General features: G+C 43.1%; 1 protein-coding gene and 1 long non-coding RNA gene across 3 annotated transcripts in view; both read right to left on the bottom strand.

Annotated features, from left to right (window-relative positions):
• Window positions 1–876, bottom strand: part of LOC135505080 (uncharacterized) — a 78,948-nt gene extending 78,072 nt beyond the window's left edge. Inside the window, exon 1 of the long non-coding RNA XR_010450212.1 lies at window positions 567–876. This is a non-coding gene — a long non-coding RNA (uncharacterized LOC135505080). The remainder of the gene's footprint in view (window positions 1–566) is intronic.
• A 6,771-nt stretch (window positions 877–7,647) lies between these two features.
• The window catches only part of LOC135505079 (zinc transporter ZIP11-like), a 143,989-nt gene continuing 130,900 nt past the window's right edge, over window positions 7,648–20,736 (bottom strand). For both annotated transcript variants that reach the window (XM_064924151.1, XM_064924152.1), the window contains exons 8-10: window positions 11,561–11,659; window positions 10,366–10,524; window positions 7,648–9,259 (exon numbers count right to left, since the gene is read on the bottom strand). In XM_064924151.1, the coding sequence (XP_064780223.1) occupies window positions 9,181–9,259; window positions 10,366–10,524; window positions 11,561–11,659 (337 nt within the window). In that variant the 3' untranslated portion in view covers window positions 7,648–9,180. The remainder of the gene's footprint in view (window positions 9,260–10,365; window positions 10,525–11,560; window positions 11,660–20,736) is intronic.

Below are 20,736 nucleotides of genomic sequence, written 5' to 3'. Positions count from 1 at the left end.
TGTCCCAGGGCATGAGTAAGCGCCTATCAATAACGTCTACTGTCATTGGTGGACGCTGTAGCCTTCCAAGAGACCATCTTCAGAGCTAAACTATCATTCCTTTCTTGACACCCTCTATCTGATTGAGACAATACCTTATTTGAGATACTCTGTACTCATCCACTCACTATCTTCCCACACATTAGCTATATCTCTCATGCCCCCTTACCTCACGGTATCCCACTTTTAGCACCTACCCAACATCCTTACATCATGCTTTAATCAGCACTCTCCTACTGTAACAGTGCTGTACTGTTCTTTGCCTTTGGAGTGGCTTTTTCTGCCATTATTTGACCGCTCTCCAGACCAGATTGTTAGCAGACTGCCTGTGGTCAATGCTCCCCACTGTTTTCCTCGTACAGGACTATGAACCAGAAGGTTGCTATTCGAAACACAAAGCAAAGAAAGGGTCCCTTCTCTCGGATCCTGTGTGCGAGCGAGAGAGAAGGGAGCGAGAGAGAGAGAGAGAGACCAAGTGAGTGTTTGTATCTGTGTGTGTGTGTGTGCGATCCATGCCTGTGGCTTACCTCTCTCCAGTGCCCAATAAAGTCAGGAGAGATGTCCTGCCTTTACCAATCTCTGCCCACAGCGAGGTGGGCATGTTCGCCGCGGGCGACGCTGGCACAGGGCGGCTGTGAAAGGGGTTCTTTGTCCTCTGCAACAAGGTGTGTTTCCTGAACTGGCATTCCGACTCAATAAGCGACTAAACCACGTCTCGCCTCTCCCTATCACACTCATCAGTTTCACAGCTCAAAAGACAAACAAATAGGAGAAAGAGGGAGCGAACCCGCACTCGCATACATCTCTCTGTGTGTGCCAGTCGACTAGCTGCCAGGTCCTAGGCTTACAGTTGAGTATTGTTACACAAGGATGGGTCATGGTTCAGGATACTGCTACAGTGTCATGGTGTAGCACTCTGAACCTGCGTGGACAACGTGTATACATAGCACATTTATACACTTCTGAGAGCCCCTTGGCTTGTGTTTGACCTCAGAAACGTCGCCATTCCATAGACTCGTGAGGGAAATAAAAATGTTGTCGCTGTTAAACGAGCGGGTAGAGAGCGGAGTCAAGAGAGAGTGAACTATGGCTCAACTCGAGACCAGGTCTCCGTCAGAGTAGGTCTCACTTCTCAACACGGATTCTCTCCAATGAGAGCTAAGGACAGAGAGGAGAGAGAGAGAGAACAGATGACAGAGTCAGAGAGACAGAGAGGCCCAGTACCTAGACTTGTAGACTTAACCCTTACTGTACTTTACCATCTCTCCACGGTCTCATGTCTACTGTTCATAGCACTGGCCAAACACACACACGTCCTGCCAACACGGAAGTGCAGTGTGCACTCCATTGTAACTGTATGAAAACTGTACATTAGTACCTTCAGAAAGTATTCATACCTCTTAACTTATTCCACATTTTGTTGTGTTACAGCCTGAATTCAATTCATCTGCATTTGGCGATGTTCTCCCATTATTCCTTGAAGATACCAAAATTGTACTAAGCTAACATTTGAAATTGTTTTAAGATGGTCATACCATAGATAATTGAGCTATTTCATTTAGAATTTTAGAACCCCTTTAGGTATACAGTAAAAAAAAGAAAAGAATAAGGAATAAGGTTTTGTCCTAAATCTAGGAGATATAAGAAAGCTCAGGAAATATACACTGCTCAAAAAAAGTAAAGGGAACACTAAAATAACACATCCTAGATCTGAATGAATGAAATATTCTTATTAAATACTTTTTTCTTTACATAGCTGAATGTGCTGACAACAGAATCACACAACAATTATCAATGGAAATCAAATTTATCAACCCATGGAGGTCTGGATTAGGAGTCACACTCAAAATTAAAGTGGAAAACCACACTACAGGCTGATCCAACTGATGTAATGTCCTTAAAACAAGTCAAAATGAGGCTCAGTAGTGTGTGTGGCCTCCACGTGCCTGTATGTCCTCCCTACAATGCCTGGGCATGCTCCTGATGTGGTGGCGGATGGTCTCCCAAGGGATCTCCTCCCAGACCTGGACTAAAGCATCCGCCAACTCCTGGACAGTATGTGGTGCAACGTGGCGTTGGTGGATGGAGCGAGACATGATGTCCCAGATGTGCTCAATTGGATTCAGGTCTGGGGAACGGGCGGGCCAGTCCATAGCATCAATGCCTTCCTCTTGCAGGAACTGCTGACACACTCCAGCCACATGAGGTCTAGCATTGTCTTGCATTAGGAGGAACCCAGGGCCAACCGCACCAGCATATGGTCTCACAAGGGGTCTGAGGATCTCATCTCGGTCCCTAATGGCAGTCAGGCTACCTCTGGCGAGCACATGGAGGGCTGTGCAGCCCCCCAAAGAAATGCCACCCCACATGCTGGAGGATGTTGCAGGCAGCAGAAGGTTCTCCACGGCATCTCCAGACTCTGTCGCCTGCTCGGTGTGAACCTGCTTTCATCTGTGAAGAGCACAGGGCGCCAGTGGCGAATTTGCCAATCTTGGTGTTCTCTGGCAAATGCGAAACGTCCTGCACGGTGTTGGGCTGTCAGCACAACCCCACATGTGGACGTCGGGCCCTCATACCACCCCAATGGAGTCTGTTTCTGACCGTTTGAGCAGACACATGCACATTTGTGGCCTGCTGAAGGTCATTTTGCAGGGCTCTGGCAGTGCTCCCCCTTGCACAAAGGCGGAGGTAGCGGTCCTGCTGCGGAGTTGTTGCTCTCCTACGGCCTCCTCCACGTCTCCTGATGTACTGGCCTGTCTCCTGGTAGCGCCTCCATGCTCTGGACACTACGCTGACAGATACAGCAAACCTTCTTGCCACAGCTCGCATTGATGTGCCATCCTGGATGAGCTGCACTACCTGAGCCACTTGTGTGGGTTGTAGACTCCGTCTCATGCTACCACTAGAGTGAAAGCACCGCCAGCATTCAAAAGTGACCAAAACATCAGCCAGGAAGCATGGAACTGAGAAGTGGTCTGTGGTCACCACCTGCAGAACCACACCTTTATTTGGGGTGTCTTGCTAATTGCCTATAATTTCCACTTGTTGCCTATTCCATTTGGACAACAGCATGTGAAATTTGTCAATCAGTGTTGCTTCCTAAGTGGACAGTTTGATTTCACAGAAGTGTAATTGACTTGGAGTTACATTGTGTTGTGTAAGTGTTCCCTTTATTTTTTTGAGCAGTGTATTTATATATACAGTCCCAGTCAAAAGTTTAGACACACCTACTCATTCAAGGGTTCTTCTTATTTTTACTATTTTTCTACATTGGTGGGAGCAGTATCACGTCAGGTTATTTTTGTATTTTAGCTTTTTTGTAAAGTAATAGTAAAGACATAACTATGAAATAACACATATGGAATCATGTAGTAACCAAATATATTTCATATTCTCTCAACCAGCTTCATGAGGAATGCTTTTCCAATAGTCTTGAAGGAGTTCCCACATATGCTGAGCACTTGTTGGCTGCTTTTCCTTCCCTCTCGGGAACCACACATGCGGAGATCATCCACTCACCTACTCTGCGTCTCACAAAGACACGGCAGTTGGAACCAAAAATTGACAGATTTCCTCCGGTCTAAGGTCCATTGCTCGTGTTTTTTGGCCCAAGCAAGTCTTTTATTATTATTATTGGTGTCCTTTAGTAGTGGTTTCTTTGCTGTAATTCGATCAGATAGGCCTGATTCAAGTAGTCTCCTCTGAACAGTTGATTTCGAGATGTGTCTGTTACTTGAACTCTGTGAAGCATTTATTTTATTTTGGGCTGGTAACTAATGAACTTATTCTGCATGTACAGTAATTCTGGGTCTTCCTTTGGTAAGCGCTTGATGGTTTTTAATGAGAAACTTTCAAAACATTTTCCAAAATCCTTCTGCATAAAACAGAGGTACAGTAACATCCCCAGCCGGGTCTTCCTGGTGTGTTTCCAGTTTCAATAAATCCCACCAGTCTGCTGTTCCCACATGCTTGATGTTCCTGTTCCCAAGAAAGCTTTAAACGAACCGCCCTGCACTTGGAGAAGTGCTTTGAGAGACTAGTCAAGGTTACCTTGACCCACTCCAATTTTCAAATAGGTCCAAACGATGCAATCTCAACCACACTGCCCTAACCCATCTGGACAAGAGGAATACCTATGTGAGAATGCTGTTCATCGACTACAGCTGGCATTTTCGACCCCGCCCTGTGCAACTGGGTACTGGACTTCCTGACGGGCCACCCCCAGGTGGTGAGGGTAGGTAACAACATCTCCTCCCCGCTGATCCTCAACACTGGGGCCCCACAAGGGTGCGTTCTGAGCCCTCTCCTGTACTCCCTGTTCGCCCACGACTGCGTGAACGCCTCCAACTCAATCATCAAGTTTGCGGACGACACAACAGTGGTAGGCTTGATTACCAACAACGATGAGATGGCCTACAGGGAGGAGGTGAGGGCCCTCGGAGTGTGGTGTCAGGAAAATAACCTCACACTCAACGTCAACAAAACTAAGGGGATGATTGTGGACTTCAGGAAACAGCAGGGAACACCCCTATCCACATCGATGGAACAGTAGTCAGCACGTTTAAGTTCCTCGGCATACACATCACAGACAAACTGAATTGGTCCAGGAAGTTGAAGAAATTCGGCTTGTTTCACAAACTTCTACAGATGCACATCGAGAGCATCCTGGCGGGCTGTATCACCGCCTGGTACGGCAACTGCTCCGCCCTCAAGTAAGGCTCTCCAGAGGGTAGTGAGGTCTGCACAACGCATCATCGGGGGCAAACTACCTGCCCTTACACCACCCGATGTTACAGGAAGGCCATAAAGATCATCAAGGACATCTACCACCCGAGCCACTGCCTTTCACCCCGCTATCATCCAGAAGGCGAGGTCAGTACAGGTGCATCAAAGCTGGGACCGAGAGACTGAAAAACAGCTTCTATCTCAAAACTGTTAAACAGCCACCACTAACATTGAGTGGCTGCTGCCTACACACTTGACTCAACTCCAGCCACTTTAATAATGGGAATTGATGGGAAATTGTAAATATATCACTAGCCACTTTAAACAATGCTACCTTATATAATGTTACTTACCCTACATTATTCATCTCATATGCATACGTATATACTGTACTCTATATCATCGACTGCATCCTTATGTAATACATGTATCACTAGCCACTTTAACTATGCCACTTTATTTACATACTCATCTCACATGTATATACTGAGATACCATCTACTGTATCTTGCCTATGCTGCTCTGTACCATCACTCATTCAATCCTTATGTACATATTCTTTATCCCCTTACACTGTGTATAAGACAGTAGATTAGGAATTGTTAGTTAGATTCACTGCATTGTCGGAACTAGAAGCACAAGCATTTAGCATTTCGCTACACTCGCATTAACATCTGCTAACCATGTGTATGTGACAAATAAAATTTGATTTGATTTTTTGATTTGAATTGACTGTGTGGTGGTTCATTTCTTTACCATCAAAAGAGGAGAGACAAAGTTACCACACAAGTTAGTTATACTTACACTAAATCATTAATAGTGAGAGCTTTGCAATAGCAATGCTCGACAAATGCTCGACAAATCACAGTTTCTGATGATCCGTTGAAAAGCGACGAGACAAAAGTACAAGTTCTTTTCAACCAAGATACACACCTTTCAACCTCCATGACGAACAAAATATATATAGAATGGGTCACAGGGTTAAGATTTGTATGAAAGTTACCTATAATACAAAGCAGACAGCATCTGCTGTCAACCGTTTTCATTTTATAGACCAGTGTCTGGCCCTCCGACTCCAAACTGGAACCATCTCTGTCTGGTACCATATAGAACAGAAACATTAACCCATGCTCTGGAATGCTCTTTAGGTTTCATCACCCAAAGACATAGGCCCATCCTCAGTATAAAACACACACACAATATCTATAAAAAAATACTCTTATGTCGAATAAAACCATTTTATGCAATAAAAGTATTATAACAATCTTGCAATTTCTCTCTCACAACTGACCTTCATCAAAGAAATTATGGACTTTCGTTTCTCTTTGCTTATTTGAGCTGTTATTGCGATAATACGGACTTGGTCTTTCACCAAATAGGGATATCTTCAGTATACCACCCCTACCCTTTCACAACACAACTGATTGGCTCAAACACATTAAGGAAATAAATTCCACAAATTACCTTTTGTAGAGCAAATCGTAGAACACCACCGTGTTCATGAGACTCCCGTTTCCATAGAGTGGTCATAATATTTTGTACGCCATTCGGACGCTACATATGTTTTCGTGAATTAATGTTTTCATGAATGTGGTGGATTGAGATGCCGTCCATGAAAAAACCCTGATATCTTTACCTTAAACTGACTGGTTTATATGAGGATTCTTTGATTGTTATTTATATTGACGCACTACTGTGTCAATAAACTCTTAAGGATTAAGTTAGATGGGCAGCGGCGGTGAATAGCAATCTTCAAGTCTTTCCACAGATTTTCATTGGGATTCAAGTCTGGCCTTTGGCTGAAGCCATTCCAGCCTTGGTTTGGCTATATGTTTGGGGTCATTGTCCTGTTGGAATGTGAATCTTCACCCCAGCCTATGGTCGTTTGTACTCTGAAGCAGGTTCTCATCAAGGATTTGTCCGTATTTGGCTCCATTCCTTGTTCCTTCTATCCTTATCAGTCTCCCAGTCCCTGCCGCTGAAAAGCATCCCTATAGCATGATTCTGCCACCACCATGCTTCACGGTAGGGATGGTGTTAGACAGGTGATGAGCTGTACCTGGTTTGACCACATAATATTTTTGCCTTATGATCTGTTTTTCACTTGCCTTTTTGCAAACTTCAGGCGCACTGTCATGTGGCTGTTTCTCAGGAGAAGCTTCCGTCTGGTCACTCTCCCATAAAGCCCAGATTGTTGAAGTGACGTAGAGACTTGTCCTCCTGGCAGGTTCTGCCATCTCAACCAAAAAACTCAGTATTTCTGTCAGAGTGGTCATTGGGTTCTTGGTCACCTCATTGCCCGGTTGCTCATTTTGGTCATACGGACAGCTCTAGATATGGGTAGTTCCATATTTGTTAATATGTCAATGGTGGAGATCACTGCGCTCTTGGACACTCAATTTGAGAGTGTCGTAGCAAAGGGGAGTGAATACTTGTGAATGAGATATTCCTGTATTTCATTTTCAATAAATGTGCAAACCTTTCTAAAAACATGTTTTACCTTTGTCATTATGGGGTATTGTGTGTAGACGGGAGAGATTTTAAAAAAAAACATTTTTTTTTACACATCAGGTTGCAACACAACAAAATGTGGAATAAGTCAAGTGGTATGAATACTTTCTGAAGACACTGTATGGATACTTCTGAGTATAACTCGTGTTTTTATACACATCTTCCAATGGCATCAAAGCATGATTTACAAGGACCTTTAAGTTATTACATGTCTTTTCAGTTAGGCTTGGACCCTGTGCAGTAAGAGCACAGCTGCATTACGGTAAAGGTCTACAGTACAATATGTTAATGATTCCAGTGAATCGTGAGTCAGTGGGGCGGTGACTGAACCAGGGTGGACACCTCTAACTAACAACGGAGAAAAACACATAGTGGAATCAGTTTTGGTTTATTACATCATCACCACATCTCTCTCCATGACACTTTCCCTTGGGAATGGTTCTATCCAGGCCCCTCCAAGAATATAATCAGGCAGGGAGACCTGAGGGGTATATACCGCGACGCAGGATCAATGAGTTAGCCAGCTAACTTGGATAAACAACCCAAAATAACTATTGATTTTCTGTTTCATTAAGTAATCTAAGTTAAGATATGAGTTAAATCAGACCATGCCCGTTTCAGGCTAATCAAACACATTTTAAAAATAATAATTTATGCAAGTTTACTGGCTAAATCATTGATCCTGCTTTGTAGTATACTCCTCAGGGTTCATTTCAATCAAGCGTGTCCGAGTAAGAGTGCTGATCTAGGATCATTTTTACTTTTTTAAATCACAATTAATAAGATTACATGAACGGGGGGGGGGGCTGATCCTAGATCAGCACACCTACTCTGAGACGTTGTCCCATACATAGCTGTAAGGCCAGAAGGTCTACAGTACAATAAGGCCAGAGGGTTTAGAAGCCCCCACCAAACTCCAGCAGTACAGTACAATTCATGAACATACAAATTAACAAGCAAAAAGGAGGTTGCATCTGGGTTGTGTAGCTAGCATTGCATTTGGCTAGCTGCAATATCTCTCTTTTCACAAACATGTCATATTAGTAATTTATGTCATTTCACCTGTAATGATAACTGAATGTCATATTATAATAATGTAATAACGCAATATGAATGGAATGTGTATGCCGTAGTTGAGAAAAAGATAAGGAGAAGCTAGCTGTAAAATGTTGCTATTCACATTCTCTTCATCCACACCACATTCCCTTCATCCAAACACACACAATGGCCAGCCTGAGGTTGATAGAGAATGTATGCGAGAAAAAGCTAAATAAAGCAAGGAAAAAAACAGACGGAACCACTTGGTCATTTAAATGTTTGATAATTGAGGAAGAAAAAAAAAACATTCCATCCTGAATGAATCAGGGTGTGCACCATTTGTAAATACATTACATCATAATCCGAGCAAAGATCCTTCTCAAGGATCAGGCAAGCCGACACATTCAGCTGGTTATTTGTGACATATCTGTAGACACAGATCCCTGTGTTTCCTTCGGTGACCATAACTAGCCTTCAAAACACAGTCTTGAGGTCCAACTATGGAGTGGGCTGACAGCTGGAGCCAAAATGGACTTAGCCCTTAGAGGTGTAAACTCAATTACACACACACACACTCCATAAAAATCTATTCAAAATCAACTATCAATTTTTCATACATGGCTGTCTCAGTACCAGTCTAAACTAGTCATACAAACACCACTTTTCAAGTATCATCACATTTTATAATAAGGATCCAGTATCCCAAAAAACAACAACCAAATTCACAAAATGTCAAAATAAAAATAAATACAACAAAAGCAAGCAATTAGAGAAGGCAGATTTGGTCCCTTTTTTCCCCAAGGTCTGGCGATTAGCCGTGACATCATTCTCTGACATCAGCGAGGTGTTCTACGTGGAGGTGAGGCCTCAGCCCAGCCCAACATCAAGTGACATCATCACTACAAAGCCCAGGATGGAGGTCCAGGAAGCCAACTTACCGTTCCCACTTCAAGACAATATACGTGGACAGTGTTAATCAATGTTGGTGTATTTATACAGTACTTCAATCATATGCAATACATTGAGACACAGAGATAAGCCGAGCACATGGAAATCTGTCAGGTTACTAAAACACACACAGACCCTAAACATGCTAGCAGGCACACACTTCACAGTGACAGTGGACCCGCACAAGTCAAAAGGACAGCTCGTTCCCTGTCTCACTTCTTAAAGAAAACAACACGCCCAGGGTTGTGAAAACCATAACATTCCAGGGGGACAGTGTCGTTGCTCCGCTCCCACTCTACCTCCTCACGGCTCACACTAACACAAAGACAGCGACTGATCGAGTCCAGCTCAGAGTCACAGAGCTATGAACAACTACTGTACGCACAGAGTTGGAACCAGGGTAGAAAAATCTGTTAATGGACAGTATCAGTCAAAAGTTTGGACACACCTACTCATTCAAGGGTTTTCCTTTATTTTCACTATTTTCTACATTGTAGAATAATAGTGAAGACATCAAAACGATGTAATAACACATATGGAATCATGTAGTAACCAAGCATTTCGCTACACTCGCAATACCATCTGCTAACCATGTGTATGTGACCAATACAATTTGATTTGATTTGAAAAAGTTAAACAAATCTAAATATATTTTATAGTTGAGATTTTTCAAAGTAGCCACCCTAAGTATGGATGACAGTTTTGCACTCTCTTGGCATTCTCTCAACCAGCTTCACAGTGTAGTCACCTGGAATGCATTTCAATGAACAGGTGTGCCTTGTCAAAAGTTAATTTATGGAATTTCTTTGAAGCATCTAAAAACTGTAAAATATAATTTGATTTGTTTAACACTTTTTTGTGGTTGTTACTACTGGATTATATATGTGTTACTTCATAGTTTTGATGTCTTCACTATTATTCTACATGTAGAAAATAATAAAAAAATAAAAACCCTTGAATGAGTAGGTGCATCCTAACTTTTGACTGGTACTGTATTACTAGGAAACATTGTTCCAGTGTTTTCTTAAGGGTTGGACATGGACTAAGCCTTGACTAAGACATGGGTTAGGAGAGCACAGTAAAACATAACCTCTCTCTACACACCTGAGTTGAGCCTCTGGGATGATGTCATCAACCACCACATACACCATAGCCCCTGCAGCGAATGCCAGGGCGTACGGCAACAGTGGTTCTGCCAGCACCACGGCAACAGCTCCTAGCAACCCGGCGATTGGTTCTACCATTCCACTGAGCTGTCCGTACCTGAGAGAGGAGTTAGTCAAAACCGTAGATAGTGCCTTTTATGTCCCCTTCAGTCATTGGCTGTCAAACAAAAACAATTATTTTTATATACAGTTTAATATACAGGAAGTATTCACACCCCTTGACTTTTTCCACATTTCGTTGTGTTACAAAATGGGATTAAAATGGATATAATTGTCATTTTTGGTCAACGATCAACACAAAATACTATAATGTCAAAGTGGAAGAAAATGTAGAACATTTAGGAAAAAATGTATGAAAAATAAAACACATATCTTGATTCGATAAGTCTTCAAAGCATCCCATCATCTGGTGAGTCTTCTGCCCTCCACAGACAGGGGGTTAAGGGACTGTACGGGGCTCTGCTGGCTAAAACTAGAAGCTATTCCTGGAGATACAAGGCTGATTTGCCCCAAACATAACGCTTTGTATTCAGGACAAAAAGTTAATTTCTCTGCCAATTTGTTTTGCATTATTACTTAAGTACCTTGTTGCAAACAGGATGCATGTTTTGGAATGTTTGTTTATTCTGTTCCGGCTTCCTTCTTTTCTTTCTGTCGTTTAGGTTGGTGCATTTTTTAAATTGCACATCTACCAATTGGTACCCTTCTTTGCGAGGCATTGAAAACCTCCCTGGTCTTTGTGGTTGAATCTGTGCTTGAAATTCACTACTTGATTGGGGGACCTTACAGATAATTGTATATGTGGGGTACAGAGATGGGGCATTCATTCAAAAATCATGTTAACCACTATTATTGAACACAGAATGAGTCCACGCAACTTATTATGTGACTTGTTTTTACTCCTGAACTGAATTTACAAACATAATTACACACATTATGGGGTATTATTGTGTAGATCAGCGCCACAAAATCTAAATTGAATCCATTTTAAATGCAGGCTGTAACACAACAAAACGTGGAAAAAGTCAAGGGGTGTGAATACTTTCTGAACGCCCTGCCCTGTGAGTTAAGGTGCAGAGAAACAGTGATGATCATGTGGAGATACTGTTTGGATATTAAGAGTTGGTACTCACCAGAAGGCTTTCCATGTGGACATCCCTGCACCTCGCAGAGGGAGGCTCACCGCAAGGCCCTCTGGGAAATTCTGGATCCCTATGCCAATGGCCAAGTTCCTGTGGAACACATGATAACACTTTAGAGGACACCACTTCTTAGATCATTGTCTGGCCTTTCAGATGACATTTCTTATTGCCCTAATCAATGGTCGCTCATTGACATTGGTTTAGAGGTCTAAATGGGAGAGATTTCAGAGCGTCGAGATTGCATGTGAAGCATTACATTCACTTTAACCTCGCTGCTTCAAGAGTTGGAGATGTATCGTGGCTACGTGTGGTAGACGTGTGGTTGGAGGGTGGGCGGGTGGTTGGTTGGTTAGCGAGGAGGAAACTGTATTTGAATGATGTACAGTACATAACACGGGGGGAAACTCTTATTTTGCTGCTGGCAGTTTCCGGGGTCAGTTAAAAGGCAGTCGTGCTCAGTCTAAAGAGTCAGCACTGGAGGAAATTGCCATCACAATAAAACCGCAGACTATGGATAGGGGCTCATTCTCAGGACAGGAAATGACTTGGAAACAATTGCTAAGGAGACACACGAGGAGTCAGTTGGATATGAAGAGTTGGGAGAAAATGCATACTGCTGAACAATTAGAAGAGAAGAAACTCAAATCTATTCAAAACAACAACACATCACTCATGTCACCCCATCCTAGGCCCTCCGGAGCGTCAATAAACTGAGGCTAACAGCACACTCCTGTCCACACTATTAGCAGCCAGGGTGGTAATTCAAAGACATGCTCATAAGTGGTGTTAGTGCTCCTCGCACTCCACTGCATCCTTGTCGGACCGCATTAGTTCCCAGGGGGCAAAGAACTCAGCAACACCACACACGGGTGTGTTTGGGAGGAACGTTTTAAGTTTCCTCTCTCCCTGTGAACCACTGTAACAGGCACAGAGTCAAGAGCCTGCCCCTGGAGAGAGAAGATTAATGACAGCTAGTCACGGAAAGGTTTACAGCAGTCACTGCCTGCGGGGGGGGGGGACAGAGAGAGAGAGAGAAAGAGAGAGAGAGAGGGAGAGAGAGAGGAAAATGTGTTTTCAACGCACTAGAAAGAGTGTTTGTGTCAAGGAAAGAATGGGGATACAATGACAGGGAGAGAATCCAGAAAAAAATTAAGAGAAGGCTGGAATCCAGAACGATGGAAGGACGACAGAGAAGAACATCTGGGCCACATGAGACAGAGAGAGGAGGAAAAAGAAAGAGGAAAAAGTGGATAGAAGAGAAGAAGGAGAAGTCTGGAGAGAGTGAGGGAGTAGACCCTGTGGGGTGTGGTTGAAGTGAACCCAGTCACTGGTCACATGGGGGCTGTGTTGGCAGGAAACACCTTTGTATACAGTACTATTTCATAAATCTGAGCTACATTTCCCCATTACAGCACAGCAGAACAGGGATAATGCAGCATAATGCAGTAATAGTAAGTTGCATGCTAGGCTAGTAGACCAAACCCTACGGGCTAGGCTACTATACACAATACAGTTAGGCTAACATGTAAACAAGGATATGACCATGGGGGCAGCCATTCTGGATGGGCCACATGACCATTGGATTGTGTAACAACAATCACCTGGAGAGAGAGCTAGACAGAGACAGACCAAAGAGAAGGCTGGAGTATTGGAACGATGGAAGGATGGAAGAGAGAAATATCTGGGCCGCATGAGAGAGGAGACCGAGAAGGAGGACAAATAAAGAGAAAGGGGATAGAAAAAGGAGGTCAGGAAGTCCTGAGTGAGTTAGGGAGACCCTGTGCCTTTGGTGTGGTAGAGGTGAACCCAAGTCACCCAGTTCTGTTTCCACTGCTCGTCACATGGGGGCTGTATTGGCAGGAAACACCTCCTTAAACAGTACTAATTAATACATGTGAGCTACATTTCCCCATTACAGCACAGCAGCATTTCATGGCAGCTATGTTTGTTCAGCTGCGGCATCAGGACAGGACTGGCCCAGAACAGATGGAACCACGCCTGTCCAGTCCTCAGTACTGAGGGAGGGAGAGAAAGAGAATGAGAATGAAGAGAATGAGAAAGAGGGAGAGAGAGAAAGAGCGAAATAAAGCAGGTATTGCACAGTGGTAATACATTAATAGCGATGTTGTGCTTTGGCCTGCTAGCCTAGTGTGCTAACTTACTGGTACTGCAATAAGCTGCTAGTTGGCCCTGTTCCTATGGTGTGCTTGGTTATCCTCTGCATATAGTGTGCTTTTCCATTGTGCTATGGTTATATTAGGCTATGTTAGCCTGCTAGCCTTAATAATGTAACACTGTAGGTAGCAGCATATCATAGCACATTGCTATAACGTAACACTGTATATAGCAGCATATCATAAGCACATTGCTATAACGTAACACTGTATATAGCAGCATAACATAGCACATAGCTATAAAGTAACACTGTATACAGCAGCATATCATAGCACATAGCTATAACGTAACACTGTATATAGCAGCATAACATAGCACATAGCTATAACGTAACACTGTATATAGCAGCATAACATAGCACATTGCTATAACGTAACACTGTATATAGCAGCATATCATAGCACATAGCTATAACGTAACACTGTATATAGCAGCATAACATAGCACATAGCTATAACATAACACTGTATATAGCAGCATAACATAGCACATTGCTAGAACGTAACACTGTATATAGCAGCATATCATAGCACATAGCTATAACGTAACACTGTATATAGCAGCATAACATAGCACATAGCTATAACGTAACACTGTATATACCAGTGCTATAACCACTGTGTAATACCTGCTCTATTTCTGTCCATTCCAAAAACAGTAATAGTTGACATTGGCAATATGTATGGACCACTATCACTTCCACTTCTCATTGCCAATGTTGTATGTGCCCGTTAGGCGCAAAAGTGTGTTCTGTACATCTGTCTCCTACTTGTCATTCAGCCTTCTAACCCGAGGCCCCAGGCCAATTGTTCTATTCCAAACTGACACCTCTTTCAGAGACTACCAACCAACCAACCAACAGGTGGCACTCTTTTTCAGTCTTAAAGATACAATCTGCAATATTTACAACTGTTCACATTTTTTTTTTTTTAAGTCAGTTAAGAACAAATTCTTATTTACAACGACGGCCTTGTTCAGGGAGGAACGACAGATTGTTTTACCTTGTCAGCTCGGGGATTTGATCTTGCAACCTTTCGGTTAGTAGTCCAATGCTCTAACCACTAGGCTACCTGCCGCGTCAACGGTCATCTCATCTCAGTGATTGGTCTGTTTGAAACCTCCACAACATTGTTTTAGACTATTACAATTTACTAAAGAACAGTTGCAGATTTCTCACGGTCTTGGGCAGCATCGGTTGAAATGACTTGCTACGTGGCTAAACTTATCTGACCAAATGTTCTCTCAAATCTTGGGCTTTAGTTGAATTGATATGTTCCATGATGAACCGGTCTCACGTAGCTCTACCTAGGATGTGTGTGTGTGCGTATAAATAGGGGGACTGAGCATCATCAACTGCATCATATCTTAAGAGGCATTGTTTCAGAATGAAGGGTGCTGTAGCTCTGCTGGTGTTGCTGTTCTGTCGGTCTGGGTCACGGGCTCAGGGAGGGAGTGGATGGCTCAGAGAGAATGACATCACTCAACAGGGTCACAGCACAGGCAGAGAGAGCATAGTGAGTGGAGTTCAGTGCGCAGAGGGACTGAAGCTACTGTCACGACCGACGAACGCAAACCCACCGGACATGACTGCTTGACTGAGGTGCAGAAGCTGAGAGAATATGTCCTGAAGCTTTGAGAATATGTCTTGAAGCTGAGAGAATATGTCTTGAAGCTGAGAGAATATGTCCTGAAGCTGAGAGAATATGTCCTGAAGCTGAGAGATATCGTTTCAGAGGAGCGAGACAAGCTGTGAGTTATGGAGGCAAGAATGACAGCAACCGAGGGCTAGGTAGAGAAACTGAAGAAAGAGAATGCAGGAAACTCATTTCCCCTTACTGGGTGTATGAACAAGATTTTATATAGACTGTCAAAATGAACGGCTTTCGTTTCCATTAACGGCTTTTGTTTCAGGCCAAGGAGCTGAAATGTTAGCCATAGGTGCCAGAGTGACAGCCAGCGAGAGAGAGGTGGAGGAGCTGGAGAAAGGAGATGTGGTGTACATGAGGCTCCCCTCAAAGAACCAGCTATTGGATAGAGATTATAATCACAATATCTTTAGTGGCTTCCTGATCTTCCCTATGTGAGAACGTCAACTGATGTAATGGTCTCAGGTGAGTCTGTACTGTAACACCCTCTTGGAGACCAACGCTCCTCTTACTACAACGAATAAAGCATTAAAAAGCAATAATACGGTGTATGTGTTGTTCCTTTACAAATGCATTGTTTACAAATACTAAAGTAAAACAACTTGGCTCATAAGGCACTAAGTTGTATTCTTCCAGAATCAATGAGTCTATAATATCATTCATTCATTGATATGACCATTGAAGAGTTGAAGATATCTTTAAGAGTGCCACCTGTTGGTTGGTTGGTAGTCTCTGAAAGAGGTGTAGAATGGTTTAGAATGGAACAATTGGCCTGGGGCCTCGGGTTGGAAGGCTGAATGACCAGTAGGAGACAGATGTACAGAACATACTTTTACACCATAACAGGCACATACAAAATTGGCAATGAGAAATGAAAAGTGGATGTGATAGTGTTTTTTGTAATAGACAAATAGAGCAGGTATTGCACATGGGTAAAAGTCTAATAGCGATGTACTATGTTATCATTCATTTAGGAATAGTGTACATTTAAAAAATAAAAACAACATGATATGTATTTCGAATATCCGGATATCCATATTTTAGGGGGGATATTATTGGAATAGCGAAATCATTTCAAATGCCCGACCACTACGTCCGAGTCGTCCCTGTGAGAGAACATTCTGAATGCGCAATGAATGCTATAATGATAATCTCAGGTGAAAAGTCTGTATTGAAAGACCCTCTTGGAGATCCAAACGCTCCTCTTGCTACTATTAATTAAACATTACAAATCAATTATACTGTGTGTGTGTGTGAGAATTGTTCACAAAAACAATGTGTACAAAAAGTTAAACAAATGTGTTGTAACATGGGTATGAGAATAAGGTACACAACATGACCAAATGTATGTGAACACCTGCCAACATCTCATTCCAAAATCATGCATTGATATGGAGTTAACGGCCTCCACTCTTCTGGGAAAGAGTTCCACTAGATGTTGGAACATGCTGTGGAGACTTTCTTCCATTCAGCCACAAGAGCATTAGTGAGGTCGGGAACTGATGTTGGGCGATTAGGCCTGGCTCGCAGTCGGGGTTCCAATTCATCCCAAAAGGGGTTTGCTGGGGTTGAGGTCAGGGCTCTGTGCAGGCCAGTCAAGTTCTTGCACACCGACCTTGACAAACCATTTCTGTATGGACCTCGCGTTGTGCACAGGAAGGATTGTCTTGCTGAAACAGGAAAGGGCCTTCCCCAAACTTTTGCCACAAAGTTGGAAGCACAGAATGATCTGGAATGTTGATGAATCAAGGAATGTTTTTTTGCTCTACTGAAAGTGATTTACTTTGAAAACTTGACTGCTGACATACACAACTTTGGTGGATTTTATTAAGAGTGGACGAATGGACAAAACACCAAAACAATGTGAGTGTTGTATTCCTCATGTGATCAAGTGAAAAGTTGCACATTAAAGGCCCAGTGCAGTCAAAAACGTGAATTGCCTGCATTTTATATATAGTGAACAAAAATATAAACACAATATTCAACTATTTCAAAGATTTTACTGAGTAACAGCTCATATAAGAAAATCAGTCAATTGAAATAAATAAATTAGGCCCCAGTCTATGGATTTCACCTGACTGTAAAAACAGATATGCATCTGTTGGTGACATATACCTTTAAAAAAAAAAAAGAAGGGGCGTGGATCAGAAAACCAGTCAGTATCTAGTGTGACCACCATCTGCCTCATGCAGCGCGACACATCTCCTTCGCATAGAGTTGATCAGGCTGTTGATTGTGGCCTGTGGAATGTTGTCCCATTCCTCTTCAATGACTGTACAAAGTTGCTGGATATTTTTAGCTTTCAGGAATTGTGTACAGATCCTTGCAACATGGGGCTGTGCATTACCATGATGAAACATGAGGTAATGGCGGCGGATGAATGGCACAACAATGGGCATCAGGATCTCGTCACAGTATCTCTGCGCATTCAAATTGCCATCGATAAAATCCAATTGTGTTCATTATCCGTAGCTTATGCCTGCCAATACAATAACTCCACTGCCACCATGGGGCACTCTGTTCATAATATTGACATCAGCTAACCACTCGCCCACATGTTGCCATGCAAGTGGTCTGTGGTTGTGAGTCCGGGTTGGACGTGCCTCCAAATTCTCTAAAACGACGTTGGAGGCGGCTTATGATAGAGAAATTAACATTAAATTCTTTGGCAACAGCTCTGGTGGACATTCATACTGTCAGCATGCCAATTGCACACTCCATCAAAACATCTGTAGCATTGTTGGGTGTCAAAACTGCACATTTTAGAGTGGCCTTTTATTGTCCCCAGAACAAGGTTCACCTGTGTAATGATCACACTGTTTAATGAGCTTCTTGATATGCCACATCTGTCAGGTGAATGAATTATCTTGGCAAAGGTGAAATGCTCACTAACAGGGAAGTAAATACATTTGTGCACAAAATTAGAGAGAAATAAGCTTTTTGTCTATATGGAACATTTCAGGGATCTTTTATTTCAGCTCATGACACATGGGACCAACACTTTACATGTTGCATTTTCATTTTTGATCAGTGTATATTTCCACACTATGAGGATGGAATATTACTGTCACATTGTGAAAATTATGATAATGCCTTTTTAGTGTAAGAGCTGTCAGCTTGCTTTGGCCTGCCTGGTGATGTCACCAGGATAGAAATGATGTAATAGACCAATAAGTAAGAGAGTTCCAAACCGCTCTGCCAATAACAGCTCGTTTTCAGTGTTCCCCTTCCCACTCAGACCACTCCCAGACAGTCCTATCAAAATTCTTGCTTGAGAAATGTCTATTTTTTCAGGAAGCTATTTTGGTTCATTTTTTTTACAATTTTAATTGAAAACAATCACAGCAAGGCATTTCATTTTTACCCAGAAATGATTTGATAATGATGTATAAAAAAAAGCTGCATTGGACCTTTAACTGCTCTGCACTAGCTGATGTAGAACTTCTACCATGCAAAAATACATTGACAAACTGCAGAGAAATATAATATAATTTACTAAACAACAGTTGGACACGTCTCATGGGTCTCAAACAACATAGATACAAAAAACTAGCTATGTGGTAAAAACATTTTATCAAATGTTATCAAAAGCCCTTGGCTTTAGCTAAACATATTCCATTGAGGACACGTATCTCGTGTAGTGCTACCCGCCGAGGTGTGTGTATATAACACCCTCTTGGAGACCCAACGCTCCTCTTACTACAATGAAGAAAGCATTAAAAATATATATAATACTGTGTATGTGTTGTTCGTTCAAAGACACTGTTTACCACATTATATTGTGGGTTATGATGGGGTAAGACATTGGTAGTTGATGGTACTTTCTTCAAGAATCAAAATGGGTCGACATTAGGGCTGTGGCGGTCATGAAATTCTGTCGGTCTGTTACTGTCATGCAAAAGTATACCGGTCTCACTGTCATTCAACATTAATTAACATAATTGTGAATGATACAGATACTGATGGAGGGACAGTAGCGTCCTGAGTACCAGGCCATTAGGACTTGCTTACCGCCCCAATAGGTCCACAGACAACAAAATCGCAACCAATCTGGACAATCTGGACAAGAGGAATACCTATGTGAGAATGCTGTTCATTGACTACAGCTCAGCATTTAACACCATAGTACCCTCCAAACCCGTCATCAAGCTCGAGACCCTGGGTCTCGACCCTGCCCTGTGCAACTGGGTACTGGACTTCCTGACGGGCCGCCCCCAGGTGGTGAGGGTAGGCAACAATTTCTCCACCCCGCTGATCCTCAACACTTGTGCCCCACAAGGGTGCGTTCTGAGCCCTCTCCTGTACTCCCTGTTCACCCACGACTGTGTGGCCACGCACGCCTCCAACACAATCCTCAAGTTTGCAGACAACACTACAGTGGTAGGCTTGATTACCAACAACGACCAGATGGCCTACAGGGAGGAGTTGAGGGCCCTCAGAGTGTGATGTCAGGAAAATAATCTCACACTCAACGTCAACAAAACAAAGGAGATGATTGTGGACTTCAGGAAACAGCAGAGGGAGCACCCCCCTATCCACATCGACGGGACAGTAGTGGAGAGGGTAGTAAGTTTTAAGTTCCTCGGCGTATACATCACAGACAAACTGAATTGGTCCACCTACACAGCAGAGTGGTGAAGAAGGTGCAGCAGCGCCTCTTCAACCTCAGGAGGCTGAAGAAATTCGGCTTGTCACCAAAAGCACTCACAAACTTCTACAGATGCACAATCGAGAGCATCCTGGCGGGCTGTATCACCGCCTGGTACGGCAACTGCTCCGCCCACAACCGTAAGGCTCTCCAGAGGGTAGTGAGGTCTGCACAACGCATCACAGGGGGAAAACTACCTGCCCTCCAGGACACCTACACCACCCGATGTAACAGGAAGGCCATAAAGATCATCAAGGACAACCACCACCCAAGCCACTGCCTGTTCACAACGCTATCATCCAGAAGGCGAGGTCAGAACAGGTGCATCAAAGCTGGGACCGAGAGACTGAAAAACAGCTTCTATCTCAAGGCCATCAGACTGTTAAACAGCCACCACTAACATTGAGTGGCTGCTGCCAACACACTGACACTGACTCAACTCCAGCCACTTTAGTAATGGGAATTGATGGAAATTGATGTAAAAAATGTATCACTAGCCACTTTAAACAATGCCACTTAATATAATGTTTACATACCCTACATTACCGAGAGCTTCTGATCAGCGGGGTGGTGGCACCGGGATCCTCATCTCTCCCAAGTGGTCATTCTCTCTCTCTCCCCTTACCCATCTGTCTATCGCCTCCTTTGAATTCCATGCTGTCACAGTTACCAGCCCTTTCAAGCTTAACATCCTTATC

This window comes from Oncorhynchus masou, chromosome 18 (genome assembly GCF_036934945.1).
Source record: "Oncorhynchus masou masou isolate Uvic2021 chromosome 18, UVic_Omas_1.1, whole genome shotgun sequence".
Taxonomy (NCBI): Eukaryota; Metazoa; Chordata; class Actinopteri; order Salmoniformes; family Salmonidae; genus Oncorhynchus; species Oncorhynchus masou.
Note: the sequence above shows the minus strand (reverse complement) of the source record. Positions and strands in the feature narration are given on the sequence as shown.